Source organism: Lates calcarifer, linkage group LG15, assembly GCF_001640805.2.
Source record: "Lates calcarifer isolate ASB-BC8 linkage group LG15, TLL_Latcal_v3, whole genome shotgun sequence".
Taxonomy (NCBI): domain Eukaryota; kingdom Metazoa; phylum Chordata; class Actinopteri; family Centropomidae; genus Lates; species Lates calcarifer.
In genome coordinates this window covers 26,764,328-26,785,141 of record NC_066847.1, presented here as the reverse complement: position 1 = coordinate 26,785,141, position 20,814 = coordinate 26,764,328, and the positions used below count along the sequence as shown (strand labels likewise).

Sequence of the window (20,814 nt, the reverse complement as noted above, 5' to 3'; positions counted from 1 at the left end):
TCTTGATCTACAACCACTATTCCTGAATCCTCCTTCCAATTCTGCCTCAACCATAGCAGGATTAATTAAACAGTATACTGTTGGAAAGAGACATGATGTAAGCACCCAACCAGTGTCCTGTTAGGGTAATTTTCTAGGAAATGAAGTGTTCAATTTATGAAAATGATGCATTTAAATAGCCAGGAAAGGGTGTCTCAACAATTTCATTGTACTTAACTGTACAATGACAATAAAGCCTATTCTATTCTATTCTATATTTCTTTTGGGAGAGCAGTGTATCCATGTCTGAGAGACCTTAAAAAAAATTCTCTCTGCTTTGCAGGAATCCCCTGCTACAGTAAAGATAACCACATTTACAACACTTTTTAAAAATGACAGCATGCTCTTGATATTTAAGCAAAAATTCTTATGGTATTTGGATCAAATAAATTTAAAATCATCTTGCATGCATGTATGTTTTGCACTTAGATATTGACTTCTTAGATGTACATATTAAGTATATGAATGTGTATATGTACATATGTGTGTGGGTTTATTCCCCCTGAAAGTATTTTTACACACTTCTGCACAGCACTTCCTTCTGGCTATCCTGCAGCCCCATGCCAAGCACTAGCTCTCTGCCCAGCACAGGTGGTAAGGGCTGCCAGGCCCCCTGTCTGGGCTCGTGTTATGTCTTAGATTGGCCCACAGGATGGGAACAGTTGTCACACTGGTGAAACAAACAAGTTTTAAGGGTGCTTGTTTTGCAATGTGTCCTGATTCAGTAATTAGAGATGGGGCTTTTTTGTTTGTTTTTGTGGGCCTTAGACAATGCATGATGGTCTTTTCTGGGCCAAGGAGCATTTCATTTGGACATCTGACATGACAACATATAACAAGGTTGTTGCTACCCCAGTCCTAACAAGACACTTAATTAAATAGAGGATAGAAAGTTACTCTTGATGTATAAACAACTTGTAGTCATTAATGAGGATCATTTTACTGATTGGCACCCTCTTTTCAGTTTGTTATTTGTTGTTTATGTCATTCCTGCTGCCACTGTCTGAATTACTCTGCAAACTAATTAGCCACAAGACTTCAGATTGAAGTGAATATGGTTGGGTTGCAAGATAAATACGATGCTTCCCCGCAAGTGAAATCTGGCTGCTGAGACTAAAGCACTAAAAGGAACTCAACGACTAGAGCAAGCCCTTCAAAAATTTTCAGTAATTTGAAAATTTAGTGATATTTAATGTTGAAAAAGTAGCAGGTTCACAAATGTGTTGAACTGTGAAGCCCGTGTTCTTGAAACTGTCTGAGTACCTCAAAACTGCTCCATTTAAAGGCCCTACATATCTATTTTACATACCCCACAGGTGTTTTCACATATTTCACACACATTTAATTAGACCTCAGGTTATATCTGTCCAGTTTAGGGCTGGGTATCGTTCAAAAACTTTCGATACCGGTACAGATACCGATACCTTGACTTCGATACCGGTTCCTGAACAATGCTTTTTTCGATACCCATTTTTTTCAAATCAATTGTAACAAAGACAAAGACAACAAATTACATTACATATTATAGTACAAATCTTTGTCAAAGCTTTGGCATTTTTCCACTCAAAGCAGTTTTCTAACATAAAAATATACAACAAATAATTTTCAGTGCAAAAGAACTGTGAGTGCAAAAGAACAAGTGACTAATACTCAGTGTCAAATGCTCACTGCTGCATACTAAGGACCTTTAAATCTAGTAGTAGTTGAACACGGAGCAACTTTCTGCTCATAACTGATTCTGTGCACGTTCAAATGCTTCATCAAATTGGTCGTGTTGCCTTAGCAACAATGTCCTTTTTGCAAATATTACATCTCGCACTATTGGCATCAATCTTGCTAAATGGAGGCACACTTTTGACCTTGGTCGCATTTTTTAACCACTTCGACACACACGCACGCACACACACACACACACACGCACACACACACACACACACTATAGTTCACAACACAGATACATGTGAACCGAGTCTGTGGGTGTAACCACATGTATTTCCTGCATGCCTCTACTGCATGTAATATTACAGCCAATCACCAGCAGCATTAACAGATCTTGATCACGTGATTAACTCCTTGGTATCGAAACTTGGCACTAAAAAACAAAGGATCTTTTGATACCAGGTAGTATTGAAGCATTTCAGTCTGTGCCATAAAAGAACTGAAGTTTGGTACCCAGCCCTAGTCCAGCTGGTGGTAAAACCTTTACATTCCTCTGCATTACAGATACTATGTGTTTTCGTACAAACAATAAAACACAACTTCTGCAGGAAAACATGAACATGATACAGTTGTTCTTAATTAGCTTATTTATCAACTTGGAGGAAAAACCCCAGCTTTCACTTCTTGTAACCTATAAAGTCTTTCTGTTCTTGCTTTAGGGTGATTTTTTTTTAATACCCACTCTTGCTTGTAGAATAACTCTAGTTCAAAGATATTTGTAGGTTGTCAGGTCACATGCACTGTGTGTTTGAGCTCTAACGGATTATTTTTTACTTTAATTCAAGACTGGAAGCAGTGTATTGTTTATTTGGTATGTTTGTAATCCCCAAAATCCAACCTTATTTCAACCTCTGTCTCTTTGACATGAACTACTGGGATTTGTTGGTACGTTTTAAAAATTTGAGTGCATTCTTTCCTCTCTCTGAACAGTACACCCTTCTCAAAGCAGCAGACATTTTGACTTGTCAAACACAGGTGTAACAACATTAATCAGGGCAGCATTCCATTTCTAGGTGTTCCAGGTCCAGTGCCGTGCAATTGTGTGTGCTGGCTCACTGGTATGGTGTCCTGGAACCTAAATGGAACTGAGCAATCATTAATGTTATTAGTTACACCTGTGCTTGTCCTACTGTGACAAGTCAGAATATCTGCTGTGGGAAAGGTCTGTACCTCCTGTGCCTCTGGCTGCCAAATGACTCCAAAGCACAATAAATCCACTGTAATGCTTAACAATTTGTGAGGTGTTTTTCCCCCCCAAATACCTCTCTTTTTTTGTCCGCCATACACTTTGTGATTGTGAGTTTTATTTCATCCGTCTGCAGCAGTTGGCTCCAAGAAGCCTCTGCTCAGTCCAGGTGTTGGGTTGCATACTGAAGGCAAGGTAGCCTTCTAATGGTGCTACAGTGTGGATCATTTTAGTGCACATGCACTTTGACACAGTTGATGCAACACTAAACATTTGTAAAATGAAAAAAGTTGTTGCTTTCTAATATCAGCATCTGATTTGTGACCTCTGTTGACCTTGTGTGGATGCTACTGTGATGCAGAGGCTTAAGGTAGCGACATAAATGTAAAAAAAAATAGCCTAAGTATTATCTTTTAAACAAGCTGTGCCTTGGAAAGAATGTAGTGTGCCGTTCATTTATCTCCGTAGAGCAAAAGGTCCACTGTACTAAACCAAAATGTGTGAGAGTAGTGAGTGTTAAGAAGGTGAAGCAACCTTCTCATACTATTGACAGACAATATAACACCTCCAGTGAGGCATGAATTAATTCCTAATAGTAACCCTTTTCATACAGGCTGTTTAAGGCGGGAACACCTTTAATCTGGCAGTGGAGGTTGTCTCGTCGGTATAGACACCAATTAATGCCAGCGCTGGTGTGTTATACCCAACATCAATCTAAAATCGCACTCTGGGGTGACATTACACTGGTTCAGTGTAAACAAAGGTGGAAAAAGGTGGTGAAATCAGGGGTCTTCTTAATTGAAGTTTAGCACAGTCTCTGTAAAAGGAGCTAGTGATTGTCATACTGGTATGCGTCTTGGCTGATCTATTCAGTAAAGCACTTGGCATTGGCTCTGTGAAAGTGGTGCTTGTGCACCACAAGCAAATGATTAAATTATGTGATTTACCACAAAGTATAATGAAAATAGGCATGCCTAAATTACAGTTACATCTCTGCTTGTTATTTAAGGTCTGCTCTTAAAGACAATATTAAGCATGACTTTTCTATGTAAGAAAACATACATAACCATACTACATACCAACCAACTACATAACCATTTAATATATTCAAAAATGTATAGTCTAGCTTTATTGGCATTTGTAAGCTAGTTATGTTACTGATATTTAAGCTACTGTTAATGTCCTACTCTTCTCCCAAACACCTGTTTTCCAGACATCATTTTAAAATATGTCTGCTGATTGTTATTCCTGTGAGAACTCAGGATGAGAACATTCATTTACAGAAACTAGCTTGCAAACATTAGCTGGCCCAGTCAGTTGATCTCAGCTGTTGTGTAACACAATACTTTGGCCAAGCAAGCATAGTCTTCAGTAAATAACTGCCAAATAAACTTAATTTAATACAGCTTTCCCTCAGTCTTTCAGTGAGTATTATGTTGTAGTAGTGATTGTGGCCTGATAGAGGAATCCACACCAGTTGGTGCAAGGAACTACCATTATTTAGTGTTGTGGAAATCTATTCTGCTTTGACTGTGGCTGGCAGGAAGGCTACGGCACCTGCTTCAAATTCTTTTGGCTCTTCTCCATCCGTCATTGTCCATCCAATGGTCCTTGACACCTCCACTGAATATTCTAAGTCTCTTGAGTTTTCAGTGGATTGCAGTCCCCTTGCCTTGCCTTTATCCTCCTTCCCTTCATTTCCTTATGGCCCCTTTGGTCTGCAGATGTTTTTATTATTTATAAGCCAGCTACCTTGCTCTTTGTGATGTCCAAGAAACCAAATTTGAAATGGACTTAAAGCCAGACTGAACTATATTTGGCAAAGAGTTAAACTGTTTCCATGCTCCAGTAGATTTTTGCTGCATGGATAGTTCAAAGGTGCTTATCAGTTTAATGCTGAAAGAAATGTGTTTGGTTTTAATAATTTGGTACTACTCAATAAAAAAAAGATAAATTTGTTTTAGAAAATAGTTTTTCTGAAGTGTGGCACCTACAGTGATTGCAAAAACACAGAAATGAATCATGTTCTTAAAGTACACCTGGAGTTCAGGAGTTCAGATTGTACACAAGAAAAACAGGACCAGAGAGACATGAAAGTCCTTGTATTTAGTTGTATCTTTCCAACTGTTTCTCTAGAATGTTTTGCTGAAAAATAATCATGAAAGTTGTCGGCTCAAAAAGAAGTGTACACTGGAGGGGATGTTTGTGAAAACAAATTTTAAAAAATCTTAATCTTCTTAAACCAAGGCAAAGAAATGGACGTGAAAACACAAACAGAACTAATTAAGGCCAATTACATCAGCATTTTCCTCCAGTAGGGTCTGTGAGGTTAGTCCTTGGTTTTGGGAGCTTTAATTGTCGTCTGTGGCAGACATTTTCACGGTGGGTTAATTGAAGTCAGGGGGATTAAAAATGCCTCTGCCATGATCTCTCAGCTCTTCGCTGTAAATACACTGTTCAGTATGCAGCGAGGCGTGCGTGTGTGTGTGTATTTTGTAAAAAGTTGGCTCTCTCCCGTTCTGATAAGGTCTTCCTTGGGGTTAGCCCTTCAATAGATCACTCTACCTGCCCCAAATGGGAAATTGATTTCCTCCGTTTTTCCTTGCTCTCCCTCAGTGAGGCTAATTAGAAATCACTTGGCAACCCACATTCAAGGGAAATATATAAACATTAAAGATATTATGTGCACTGTTATGTGTTAGGATTTGTGGGGCACCTTTCCCAAGCTCTAAAAGATTCTTGTTCATTGTCTTTTGCTCCTTGTTCCCAGTCTCTCACCTTTCCTCCGTCCCCATATCTATCTCTCTATCTGCACTCCCTGTCTGTCTCTCACTGTAGTGTAGATCTGAGACTGGCTGTTAGCAGCGAGCTAGAGCTGTATCTGCTTTTGAATGCTCACCCGGCGTTATAAATCAAGAGAGTGGGTCCCCCGGGTGCCGTCACCATCGCCATCAGTTCCACTGTTTTATTCATCCACTCCTTTGTCTCATCACGATTCTGCCCCGCATTAAATTTTGTGTGTGTGTGCAGGTGGGGTCAGAATGCATTACAGCAGACTGTTGCTAATCCAGGTGGGCTGTAGGGAGTAGGAGGAGGGTAAGAGGTAAGATGGATAGAAGAATGTGACAGGGGTGAGAGAAATGGAGAAAAAGGCTGAGGGTGGCAAGAGAGGAAGAGGGAAGGAAGGTTTGAAGTGGAAGGATGAGGAGATGATGGACAAAGTTATGAGGGAAAATAAGAGAAACCCATCAAAAAAAAAAGATTGAGAGACCAGGAGAGGCAGCAGTAAAAGGTAGACAGAACCAGTAAACAGCTGCAGCACCAGCTTCTCACCATCTTGTTCCACCTTTTGCTCATTAAATAGGTAAACGGTGGAGCAAGATAGTGACGAGGAAGAAAAAGAATTGCAATGTTGAGTAACTGGGAGAGGAACAGTGAAGGAAGGAGGGTTGGAAACCATTTTTATGACTGGTAGTGATCAAAATAGATTAATGAACAAATAATAGCTCCACCACTGTGGCAGACCATTAAACACCAGGAGACCACTAAGGAAGGAAGGAAAGAAGAAAGAAAGAAAGAGATAGATAGACTTTATTGATGTATAAATTCTATATGTCAGAAACAGCATTACAGCAAATACAGTGTACAGGACTTCTACCTGTAGAAACCTGAATGCCTGAAATATTTCCTCCCACTCTGCTATTCTGCTGGGCTGTGTTAATCACTGATGGTCCTATGTTTACTCATGCAAGTCTTACGACTGTAGAGTTTTTTACACAGGTTAGGCTATGTGGGATATGGATGAGACAGATGATGTGGGTAGCGCTGCAGTTAATTACCCCTGTGTGGAAAGAGGCTAAGGCACCTACACATACGAATACATGCAATGAGTTTAGCTGCTGCACCTGTTGTAGCCAGCAGGGAGGGATAATTAATAGTGTTTTAGGAGAAGACATGTAGGTTTTAACAAGGATGATTTAAAAAAGAGGTCATTGCTTAAAAACATGTTCAAGTTTGTGATTTGTTTTCACTTGTGAGTTGTTTTGCGAAGGTATTTGGTGCAGCACACTTATACATTCCCCTCACAGCCCTTCATACATTTTCCATTATTAAATGTAACCTTGCCTTATATAGTTGTACAGGACTGGTATCCTCCATACCTGTTGCATACACATACTGTCAATGAACATTGACAAAGAGATCCAGTAAGAATTCCTTTTCCTTTTTCTTCCATTCAAAAGACAAACAAGGATATGCACATGTGTAAGCAAGCAAACAGGCACACACCATTTCCCCGTAAACATCATCTCCCCATTCCCACTATGAAAACAAAGCCCTGTGACAAGCGGCGCTGTCAAATGTGCATATGGTGAACTCGTCAGTGTTGTGTGTGTACTGCCTCACTATGCTCTCACTCTCTCCCATGCATCCGTGCATCACTGAGGGTGTTTGTGTGCCTGTTTGTGGCCTAGCGTAAGCGTTTGTATGTGCATGCACGTGTAAGGGAGGCAGCTCTCTGCGGGGCTTGCTTAACTAAGATTAATTGCACCTAATCCACTGTGCCAGGTGGAACATGGGCCACGGTGGGTGCACTCACACATACACACAGACATCCTCACAAATAGGCACACACATCCCATTATAGCCTTGCTGCTGAAAATTAGCCCCGTGCCTCTCCTGACACCCTGGACTAGACCACAACTCGATACCACCATTTACTTCACGACAACTCACACATTTATCACTGCTCCCTCCTTCCGACAGATGAAAGTCTGGACGGACAAAATGGCTTGACATGAGGATGAGCTTTCTGCTCTTTCACATCAGTACCAGCTGACCTTGACAATAAGTGTTTGTCCTCTTTTCTCTTTAGAGAAGGAGAAGGAAAGAATTTGTCTGAACTTAATGTCTTTGACTGTAGTATCCAAGGTGCAGCGTGTCTGTGGGAACATGTGCACTGTGAGGCACGTGAGTTGGGAAAGGACAGTGAGCAATATGCTTACTTAGCAAGGTGATGTGAGTAATTAGCTACAAAAATTAACAGTAATGATTTTCAATTAATTACTTGTTGTTATGTTCATCTGCATAGTACCCATAAATGGAAACCCACACATTACCATGCTGTTGAGAAATGCTGATTGACAGTTAGTCAAGTTAACTTAAAATAGACTCTGTGTGCCAAAAACAATTATTTGAAAATAAATTATGGTTTTAAAACAGCCCAGGTGTCATAGTTTGACAGTTAACTTTAATTAAACATTTGCTTTCACATTATAAGGATGTACCACATAGACAACAGCTGATTCAGTGGGTTTTGTTTTGTTTTTATGATAATTTTTATTTTTTTAAACTGTTGAGCTACTTAAAATATTTCCATGTGCCCCCCCTCCTGAGGTGCAACTGCCTTTGGTTGTGTCTAACTGGTCTGCACCTTAATTGAAACTGTCTCTTAACATGGTTGGTTCTATTTTCTGGTGTCAATTTTATTTTATTCCTCTGGGGTAAGGGGGTTAAGTATAAGAGTCTATGTACATGATTATTTTTCATCTTTTTAAATCTTGGCTTCTCTTTATTATCAGCTGCATTAAGTGCTGCCTGGAAGCCACCACCAGACTCTATGCCTGCTTGAGAACAGCTGCCTAGCCAGCCCTTTCCAACTGTACCTGGATTTATATGTGTACATGCTTTCATAGCAAAAATAGAGAAAATGGAGAAGAAGAGATTGAGAACAAATAAAAGAAATCAATCCAAAGCTTACGTAGGAAGCACTTATGAGCTCGCTCAAGGGCAATGTCAGTTAGCTCAAGGCCTTATTGGTATATTGTACTATATGAGTGGGGAAAAAAAAGCACAGCCTAACGAATGACACTTGAGCAACTTGTTGAAACTTTGTCTGCAGAGGCTTTTTATAGAGGAAACAGTATTTTAAGACCTTTTGATCACTGCCTTTTTCATGTTAAATGGATATAGAGAACAATATACATTTTGAGAATGTCAAGTTTTGCCTCAGTTGCACACCTTTTAAACGTCTCACCTCAAGGGCGCAGAATTTGCTGTGCATTTGATGATGTCAGAACTGAAGTGTCCTTGAGAATAACTTTGCGTCTGTTTTTTTCCCCCTATTCATTGTGGAAATGTCATTTTCACTTTCTAGCCTGATTATATTTCAGTCCATGAGGACTGAGCTTTCCCCTCAAAAAACGAATTATATTTACCCAAAATGCTCACCGTGTCAATGGAACACTTGGTCTTCAGGGGCTGATGACTCTACAGAGTATACTGGTGATTTGTAATGTGATGAACAGACTCAGAGGAGTAGAAAAGTGCCTTATTATCATCAGGTATTCTGTTTTAGGGAATCCAGAGTAGCAAGGTTAAAGGAGGAAAGGTAAACAGGAAAGCAGCAGTAGAACAACAAGCCAGAACAGGCAGGTAGTTTCAAGGCCTTCAAATATTGAGATTCACTTTGTTCTCCATAGTAGACAATAGCAGACTTTATGTTGAGAGGTATATGAATGTCCGTATAGAGTGCAGAGTAAAAGTATGTTGTCAGCTGTGTTGAAAGAATGGGTCAGGAGTGTGGACTCATTAAATTAGACTTGGTGTGCTGAGTCCTAAGGGTAAGATGAAAAAAAATGGAGCTGTGGAACTTCACTGAGCAACATATTGGTAGAATAAAGTGTCTCTAAATTGTAATGCACCTAAACATTGTTTTTTCGTAGCTCTAAGGCATTTATGAAATGCCAAGATGAGCATGCTTTGTTGTCACCACAGAGCACCCCAGGCTGAATATGTGGAATTAGAGGAATATTTAGAATTTTCAGCAAAATTAGCAGCCCTGTCAGTTACTTCAGAATTACTGCTTTTTGTTTTTCTCAGAGTCAGCTGAGAATATTGATGGGTCATCCAAAAGTAAAAAATGTATTTTTTTTTATGCTCAGGGTATGTAAGGTAAGACTTACTTGACTTTTACCATGCTGAACATCGCTGCTGCTTTATGGAGTGTGGTTCAGTTGCAGCTGAATATTTTTGTTCTAAAACTGAGCTTTGAAGAGTTTTTTCCTCACCATTTCTTATAAACCATCTTTGATCTGTGGTCCATCTAAAGCTCAGCATTCTACCTTTATTGTGACTAAGAGAGAGGAAGTCTTTCACATAATGTCATCAGGTTATTATTGATTGAGGACTGATTGGCTCAGCGTTTTAAACTATTCAGATTTTCTATTCACCAAACTCAGGAAGTAGAGGAGGGAAATGGAGGATAAAGGCAATGTAACTCACCAAGCTTCAAACATTTGACACAGTTTTATTCTATTATTCACCTGCTTAACTTGGCATTAGTGGATATAAACTAAAGCTAGTGCAACCACAACAGACTTTCCAGGCAAGGCCCCGTCAGCCTGTCAAGGTGGTGATTAGAATGTGTTGTGACACACAGATATGTGCATCCTCACATTCAGAGGGGCACACACACTCGTACACATCTTGCTGCCTGTGCTGAGATGTTGTGGCCTGCAGCAGCATGCAAGGTCTGATGCAGTTCACCTCTTGTGTCATTGAGTATTAGAGTATGGACTATCTGTCCGGTTCATTGCGAAGACACACACATGCACACACACACACACACATGCACACACACACACACACACACACACACACACACACACACACACACTGGTAGTCCCTTGTTGATTATGACTCTTAACATGTACTGCCCAAGGTGTAGTTTAGCTGCCAGCTGATAAATACCTCCACTCCACCATACACACACGCACTTGCTTTAGATGTACAGCATAGCATCCTTAGGCTTCACACATCTCACACTTTCTCTTTCCAGTGAGTTTTCCACACATTTAAGCACACCCACCTGCTCACATACAAAAACACATTCTTGCTCTCCCCCATGTTGTGCTCTCACCCAGCATCACGTCCTGTTTCCTCCTCATTTTCTGCTTCCCCCTACCAAACTCATGGTTTCACACATACTCTTTTAAACACGCATTCATTTTGTCTCTGTCTTACGCATGCACACCATCCCCTCTCCCTGTCTCACACACACACACACACACACACACACACAGACACAATCATGCAGTGCTAAGGGAATGGGCAGACTCATTCCCTGTCTGGCCTCGGGACCCAGATTGATTGATAGGAGAGGCGGCAGGGCAGTAGAAATGAGTGAGGAATAGCAAGCGGTGGCGCATGCTCCCTCGTTGTGCCTTGATGATATTGTTAAATTGGCTATTCTCTGGCTAATGCTGCCGTTATGTCCACAGAATATTACCAGCTGTCTAGCTAATGCACCAATAGGGAGCAAGAAGTTTTTGTTCTTTTTGAACAGAATATGGAGGGCTTCTAAACTAGCTTGTCGCACAGGGACCTGCATTTTTTGGGATGGCAGGATCTAGATATCAAAGGTACTGTTGTAACTTTATCATGTCAGGACTCTCCCAAAACAGATCAGTGACCCATGATGCACTTTTAGAAAGGGAGAGTGAAGAAGAAGAATACAGAAGAAAAATACAGATATCAACACTGGTACCTCATTTTTATTTTTTCCTAGATAATGATCAATCTCAGAAATATTTGTCAGCATGTACACTCTGGTCATCACCAGTGAAACATCTCTGAGCTGCCCTGCCAATGACTGGATTCTTCTACAGTCTGTCAGAGTGGCTCCATTGATTTGCAGGGTTTACTTAGGGTCGCCTCAACCTCTGTGATCGTTGAAAGAAGGGAAAACATTATTCATTCATGTTCCGCTATCCAGATTACCCTAACCAGTTCCCATCACATGCCTCTCTTTTCTCCCTTTTCAAGTACAGAAAGCAGGAAAGCTTTTCTTCTTTCTCCTTGTCGTATTTGAATCTTTGATTCTGGAGGTCATTGTTACTTTGCTGTCAGTCTTCATTATCTCTTATTGCTTCTTTTTAACACTAAAATGATAAGTCATATACTATATACATATACTATACTGTGGAATACACACATAAATGCGCACACGTACACTAACATCAGACAGTTGCACAGTTTGTTTTGCCATTTTGTCTTGTTTTATGAATAAACAAGGTGGTGATCCTATGACATGTACAATGCTCTGTTGTCTATATTAGATCTGTAGTGGCTGAGCTTGACTAGCCTGTTGTATCACTCAGCCATCTGAATCTCTATTAGCTATCAGACTGCATGTCGATTGGTTGTCTGCATGTGTCTTCTGTCTATTTCATTCTAACCTGGGTACAGGGTGCAGCAGTTTGTTTGTAAGTCTGCCTGTCTGCTTGAATCTCTAGTGGAAGCTGAAGCTCCAGATGGGGAGGCTACAAGTCAATTTCCTTACTGCCTTCAGAAAACATTCAGTCCCCTTCTGTTACATTTTGTGTTGTTGTAGACTTTAATGTAAATTAGTTAAAGGACCATACAATGTTTTTACATGTTTTAATCAATTCTGTTTGGCCTGTATACTTTGAAGACCGCTCCCTACCTTGTAGCGTTCATCTGCTTCAGGGAATGTCAATACAGTATGATATTCTATATGCTAAGACTTCTCGACACTTGCCTTAAAGAGGCAATTCACTACAAAACCTCAGCATCACTTTGCAACAATGTGATGTTTTCAAATAAAAATATTAACATATATTAGAATTAATACAAACAGTACAAAGAAATTCAAGTGTAACAGTTATTTGGAACGTATCAATGTTTATGAAGCCAATGCATTGCCTTCTTTAGCTGCATGACTAGTGACATTGTCTTAAGTAGAGGATAAATCTTCCCCAGAATCACAGTTTGAAATTTGTATTATTATATTTGTAATTGAGTGGAACATCACCATTTGGCTCCAATATCTGTTTCCCTAACAAACAATGAAATATGTTGTGAAGAGGCTGAGCTACATGTTGCTGTCCCTGAAGAATGAACTATAATTTCTGCCAAGAATCTCTATCTCTGTGTGCATGCTCCTCAGAGTCTTGGTCACTTGGTTGCTCTTGGCTGCTCAGTTAACCTACCAGTTTTGCAAAAAACACTGTGGAATCCCGTGTTCTTTTAATTTCTTTGGAGCCAACTCTGCGCTTTTGAAATTCTCAGCACTTCAGAAATTATTGCATAACCTTCCCCAGATCCATGCCTTTTCACAATTAAGTCTTTGAATTCCACACTAAGATTCAGAACAATACCCATTGTAAAGAGGTCTCAAGGACATTGAGTAGAATTTGAAGACAGCTTTAATAACGCCAGCATCCACCGTGACTCTAAACCTTAACATCAGATGAAGGAAAAGTCATTGGCTTTTGAATGCACTGTGGATTAGGAGGTTAATAGAAAAGCAAGGCTAGTGGTTGTGTTGTGCATATTGACACCTAATAATGCATCGCAGCGTTAAATAATACACAGGTTAAAATACAGTTTATAAAGGGGTTGGGTGGGCTGATTTAATGGCTAACACATACTCATTCTCCTGACTGCAATTATTAGCTAAATTTTCCTCGATAGACATACAAGACATGCAAGTTGCAAATTTATAATGGACTATTGCAGTAGCGGCAATAATTTTCCCATTTTGGGCCGTCACTATAAAATGTATATAGTGAAGACACTGCAGACATAAAGCTGGCATCTTGCTCACAGCTCAGTTATCTCTCTGACACAGTCAGCCGCTCTTAACTTCTCATAACACAGGTAGTTTCCGCTTTAGCTGTGTCCATTCTCGTGACTAGCATACAACTCTCACCTGACACCTGAGCGAAGAGAATCGGAGCCACGCACACTGCTTGCCTCACGCCGTCGTTCTGCCCTCTGCTTTCATCAAGTATCTAACCCCACAGTTAGTTTGTTGTTTGGTCATTTTAAGACGAGATGTGGTTGTAAAGTTTACAGCCTGTTGCTCCTGCAGTGCAGTGTATGAACTGTGAGATGGCTAAAAAAAGTGTAACAACTCATCCACTGACATTTTGTGAGTTGAATCAGGGTCTTCCTGACTGTTGCATCAAATAGTCGACATTTAAGGGGGCAGTCCGTAAAATTTACCTTATGGTATCTTCACATCTCACTCGGGAGTAAAAAGGAACCTCTATATTGTACAGAAATAGTGATTTGATTTATATCGTAATATATATTGATATTGACCGATATGAAAAATCTATTGTGATATGATTTTTTTCCCATATTGCCCAGCCCTAGCGGACAATTATACTTACAATCATAACAAAACAAAATGCCTGTATGTAACATGTAATATATATGTATGTAAAAGGAATTGTGATATGAATGATAGTTAAATGATAATTGATAAAATTACTATACTGTGAAACAGGAGTTAGTGACTGACACCGAATGAAGAGGAGATGCAGAGTTTCGATGTAGGCAAAAAGCCCACACAAATCTAATCTGTTTTGTTAGTCATAAGTGATTAGTCTAAAAGGAAAGTCATAATTTTATAAAAACAAACTGATGTGACACTGCATATTAAGATACTGTCCACACATTAAGGTTACAAAGAACTGGGAAGAGAGTTGGGGATTGGATAAGGCAGGAGGGATGGCTGATTAGTTTTCCTGCCTCTGTTGTCAATCCTCCAGCCTTCAGCTTTCGTTTAGAGACAGATCACTTTGTGCACAATTTGCCCGCTAATGATAGGGTGTTGGGTCAGGTATACGCATCAGTGCTGCCAGAGAGGTAAGTACCCATACTGATAGAATAGAAGGCATAGAAGTGCAGAGACAGATACAGTAGTTAGGTGGCAGGCTGCCGCTCCTCTCCACTCAGCTCTGTGTGTCTTGTAGTCTGCTGCTAGCCAGCCCCTGGGCAGAGCCTCTGTCCAACAGACTAACTCTCAGTCTGTCACAAACACCCTCTTCTTTCCCCATACACATTCTTCTGTTAGTTGTCTCTCCCACTCCATGTTTTAATTCTCACCTACTTCTCATTCGTCACTACAGACTTACAAAGAAGACACTTGAATCTTTTCCCACCTGCTACCCCTACCAGCTAATTTTTCTCTGTGAAATATACTATACACACATTTCTCCTGTGGGTGTGCTACTACACTTAAGAACCACAGCTAAGAAATACAGAAACACACACACACACACACACACACTGTGCCAGACACCACCTGACACGTACTCCTCCTGTGGTTTGTCACAGAATTGATACACGGTCTGCAATCTCTCTTCCCCCTCATGAACTCCATCTTCCTCAATTCCTGTCCTTCCTCCCCATCCTCCTTACCCCATGTATTCTCTTGTCCATTTCCTCTGCTTGCTTTTGTCTCACTGACCATGTCAATCACTAAAGAAAAGGCTAGATTAAAAGGGTAGATTGGTACATGCAGGCCATCCCTGCAGGACAGGCTGTGAATAGGGCCACTCTGCCTGTCTGTCCCTACCCAGTGCTCCAATCCAAATGTTGTTAAAATTCAGAGAGATTTTAAGATTTTATTATCGGGGAAGAAGCACCGCGGTGCTGCCCTCCTTCCCATGTAGCACTCCTGCAGGAGTTGAATGTTTGATTGTGGTCGGACAGTTGCCCTTTGTGTGTGTGTGTGTGTGTGTGTGTGTGTGTGTGTGTGTGTGTGTGTGTGTGTGTGTGTGTGTGTGTGTGTGTGTGTGCGTGTGTGTGCGCATGCATGCATGCATAATGTACTACAGAGACAGTTGAAAAGGGAAAAGTATGTGTCTGTTTGTGGGAGTCTGGTCAAAGACTGGATAAGTTGATTCATTTAAACCAGAAAGCATTATGTGCATTATTTCAGACTCTGCTGATCCCAAAACTGTAGTTCTGAGTCTTTTGTGAGTGCTACATGAACTCAGTTAGGTCAGATGCCTAGAAGTGACCAACTGAAATGTTAATATATTTTGACTGAAGTCACTCCCTGCTTTACATAACATCACCACCAGGAGTCGAATTCAGGCTGTTAGAAAGAAACCAAGAGAGAAATGTCGCCCTTGTAATAAGGTGACATTTCATTTTTTTTCCATTCACTCCCTTTTCTTTGTTTTCCTGTTCTCCTTTCCACCATTGCTCTCTTACTAACTTCCCCTCTTATTCCCTTTCCTCTCCCTTTAACACCCTCTTCCTCTCTTTCATCTGTCCTCCACTTTTCTATCTTCGCTCTTCTTTTCCCCCCTGCATTCCACCCTCCCTCTTTTCCACCTCTTCAGTTTGTTCTTGTTAACAGCCCCAGCAGGAGAGGGATGTGCTCTACAGACTGGGGTCTAGGGGGCCACAGCTGCCCAATAACACCCTGATTTATCAACCTCCCCCAGCTAGCCTGCATGGAGATGCTGTTTTGCTCGCTTGCTTTGGTTGTTACTTACAACCAGCGAGGCAGGTTGTTTGTATTTCTGGCTGCCCGTCCTTAGGATGTGTCTGGCGTAATGAAATGGCTCTGCTCGTAATGTATCTAGCCTTCTCTCCAGTAGCTGAAGCCTGTCTGTGTATCTATCCAGCCGTTGTCTCCCCACCAGGATATATTTACTGACCTAAGGAATGAAAGGGTGGCTTTTGATCCCAGTTGATGTTTATTTTAGAAATCTCCACCATAACCACTTGATAACAGAAAATGGAGCCTTTGTTTTTCTCTATTTCAATGAATTTCTCCTTCACATCCTTGTTGCTCTTTTTTTCACTGTTTCTCATATTTCTCACATCTTCTCCCTCCCTCCTGTCTGTACACCATGTCCGGTTCCAGATGGATATAAGATATTCATAGATCCAAAAAAAAACCTAATCTAATTTCAATGAAGTTAATTGTGAATTAAATTTCTTCCCTTTCTCTCTTTCACCGACTTCCTTCCTTTCTCTCCATCCCTACCCCTCTGTCTCTGCCTCTAGTCCAGTACCAGATGGAGATGATGCGTTCTCTGCGTCACGTCAACATTGACCATCTGCATGTGGGCTGGTACCAATCCACCTACTATGGCTCCTTTGTCAGCCGAGCGCTGCTCGACTCCCAGTTCAGCTACCAGCATGCCATCGAAGAGTCAGTCGTACTCATTTATGGTGAGTAGACCCTAAAGAGACTGTGTATACTTACCATATTACACCCAAATCAACTAAAGGGGGCATTTACTGCTCAAGATGGCTACTCCAGCTATTCCTAAAAGAAGAGGGTGGCTCTGTGTCCAGACAGGCTAGCACCACTAGGTTAAAATACAGTCTGCTATTATTATTAATATCATTATTATTGTTATTATTATAATATATAATCCTCCTATGATTTGTAGTCAAATCAGATACATAACAAATAATTGAAATTTAAGTAAAAAAAGAATTAATTACTAATTACTAATTTTGCGATGTGACACTAAACTATGTTTGAAGATTAAAAACCAAGGCCAAATTTCTATTCTGTGTGACATAAAATATAAACCCATGCTCATTATGTGTGTTTGAATAAGCAAGACAGGTTCAACAGTCAGTCACTGCTGAAAAAGGCAACATGGCGGTTTCATTCATGGCCAATCTATCGTCATAACAACCAAGAAATGTTTTATTGACAAAGTTGTAAGGGAACAAAAATGCGGAGAGCAGATCCACTACCACATTGAGTTGATTACAACCATTTATGGTTCATACACATTAGGGTTTCAGACATGATTAAACAGTCAAGTCGAATTCAGTCTCTTTAATCAATAGGTATCCAAGAATAGGACTGCCACCCAGAAGTCTTAAGTTATTCTACTGTTATTCACATTCAGAGTCTCAGCAATAAATCAGTCTGACAGATGCAGGAAAAGATTAGATGGGGTTGGCAGAAATGTTAAAAAACAACCATCTTGATGGTTAGATTTAGATTTACGCTTCAAGATAAATTTCACAAGTATGCCCGTTGACATCAAGAATGTTTTCAAATAGATTGAAGAGCTTGAAAATATATTTTTAAAAACCTTTCTTTGGTACAGATCTGCAATAATGTCATCTCACATTGTACAAAGTTGGATTTAGACCACCCTCTGTCAAAGAACAGGGTAGCAGGATGCATGGGTAGTATAGAGGTAGGTAACACCGCTAATGTTTGAAGTTATTCTTTCCCAGTAAACCATCAACAGCAATTGAAAAAATGTTTCGATCTGTTGCGGAACCTATGTCTGTCTACAGCCCTCCCGAGGCCAGCAGCAGAAGAGGCAGTGGAAAAATAGACAGGGCTAACAAGGTAACTGGTAGCAACTAACATGACACTTACGGACGTCATGTGCCTGCACCTGCTTCACAGTAAAAACCTTTAAGAGCTTCCCATAACTGCTGCACCACAACTGCCATCCCAGATGGTGTAAGCTTTCTTACAAATGACAGCAATATTAAAACCTACATGACAGTGAATTAAAACCTGTCAGTATGTAAGTGTGTATTTAACTCCTCAGTGTCTAAATAAATGATAATTCATTACCACACCAACTGGTCATTGAGATCAGAGGTGGTATCACTAATGGATACGTGCACATTAAGTAATTACAAAAGTAATATTTAATTTGTTGCTGGCTTCTGTGAGAGTCCTGCTAGCTTTTATGTGTGTATATATATATATATAAACACACACACACACACACGGTGCTAAAATGTGACTCCCAGAAACTGAAGACATACAGTCAAATATAGATGCTGTCAAAATGCCAGATAGTATCAAGACAGTATTTTCTGCCCATATTGCACACCTTATAATGTGCTGAGTTTACCTCCTCCAGGTTTATGAACCAAAAAATAAGAGTAAAGTAAAGCCAGGGTGGCACAAAAAGTCTTACAAGCTCACTGACCTGAAATAAAAATCTTTCATTAAAACAGCTCAGTGTTGATCCACTCACTTGAAGTCGAGAGAGGTGGCAACCACAACTGTCATTTTAAAAAATGATGAAAACAGCTTTGAATTTCATCAATGTTTCAGTGCTGGAGCTCCTCCCTGCCTTGTTCTGGCCCCCCAAAATCACTTCAGAGTCGATATGTTGTCAGATGGTACAAATCCATGATAGACAAAGATTAATTTTAACCATCTGACACATGAACCCCTCTGATCTAGTCCTGCCAGCCAGCAGGCCACTCAGGCAGTCACTCACTCAGCCCTTCCTCATTCTAAACGAGGTCTCCTGTTAATGTCAATCAATAATGCAGCGCTTAATGGATCAAAGCACCTCAGAGGAATTGACATTATCTCTGTTTAAAGTCAAAGGGAAAGAAAATTGATTTCTTTTTTGTTCTCTTCGTCATTAGCTCGCAGGTCATTTTATGCCAATGGATGAATCAATCAGATGGCCAACTGGCGAGTTAATAGCATCCATCCAGTGACAGCTCAGAATTAGAGCAGGTTGTTAAACCACTTAGTTAAATATGTTCACCATGACAACAGTTTTCTTACAAGAGGTGAACAGTTGAAGAGGTAAAGATGGACAGGCACAGAGCTAACCTGCAAACAGCTCTTCAGGTCCAGCTTTCAAGTCAGGGATATTATGTTCCTGATAGTACATCATCAATTCTGCATACAGAATTGAATATTCTGTTTGAGTATCTGAGGAAATGTCCATATTTTCTTTTTAAGGTTTGATCATAATTTTTTAGTATATCAATCACAATAGATAAAACTGAATTAAAAGATCAATAACCCTTTTTGCAGGAGAAAAATATCAGAGAATTTTATTTCTTATTTCATTTTTAAGAGAATTTCAAGAGGCCCCTATGACCTCAAACTAGCTCATGCATGAGTTTTAATTTCATCACCAAGCATCCTGTAGATGGAGGAGAGTTATCTCAGTCAAGTGTGGCTGTCACCAACCAGTCTCAGTGGAGATTGGCCAGCATGAATTGAGATGGGCCATCAACTGTCAGCCTTGTTTGGGATTGGCCGTGCTGTAGGCAAATGGCTTGTCACAGTGGGCTGTTGGGAAGGGAACAACCGCACTAAAATTTCTGGTAGACTGTAGTTTGGAGGCTGTCCTGTCTGAGCCAATATTCCCACTTTCTCTCTGTAACAAGAAGCAGAAACAGAAAGTGAAAGAGAACTGGACGACAGAGCAATTTCTTAGAGTTGGTCTAGTTACTTTTACCCTTTTTTCCCCCCTTTTAACTGTTCCTTTAACTTGACTCTCAAGTTTGTTGAATAGATTTTATGAAATAGAGAACCTGCTGTGCAAATGTCATTTTGCAATGGACAGACCAGTAGCTCCTCCACTCTCTTCCTTCCTTCTCAGATTTGTAAGCCTGTACAGAAATGAATGTTTTCTATCTGTAAAATAATTTCAATTAAGTGAAAAATCAATCAAGTAATATATCTCATTGGAGGTACTGTACCATCCCTGACTGATTTTTATGGTAGCTCATCTCCAGCCAGCACCTCTTTAACAGCGATTTTTGTTTTTACACTTATGATTGTTAGATCAGTTAGACTTCTCTCTATGTTTGCAAATACTTGCCTGACACTTTTGAATCAGAGACAATATTTTGATATTGGCTGATGATGGTGGGTTGTGCACAATGCAGGCACACACCACTATATTATGTAAATGAGAAAACAAGCCATGTATCAAGCCGTGTAGTCAGGTGATGCCAAATTCCATTTGCAAATTTAGTAGTTAAATTCAGCTTTGCTTATTGGCAAGAGAAGAACATGGGAGCTTGTGAGATCTCTGTAACTTCATAACCAGGCTCTTGATGAGACATCATCTTCAGAAAATGATCAAATCTTAAGTAAGTTAAATGTTCACCCCTCTCTGAAGCGGATACAGTGTATTACTTTGTTGAAACATTGTATAAGGATGTTGAGAATATGAAAAATTACCTTTGACTGTTGGATTATATTCATTCTGCCTACTTTTTCTTTTCACATACATATACTGTGTTACTGTGAGGGAACAACTTTGATAACCAGCTGCAAAATTAAC

General features: G+C 40.2%; 1 protein-coding gene across 1 annotated transcript in view; it reads left to right on the top strand.

The window, feature by feature from the left end:
• LOC108888703 (eukaryotic translation initiation factor 3 subunit H) overlaps positions 1–20,814 on the top strand; it is a 50,790-nt gene that overhangs the window by 12,753 nt on the left and 17,223 nt on the right. The window contains exon 3 of the mRNA XM_018684812.2: positions 16,781–16,948. Within this exon, the coding sequence (XP_018540328.1) occupies positions 16,781–16,948 (168 nt within the window). The remainder of the gene's footprint in view (positions 1–16,780; positions 16,949–20,814) is intronic.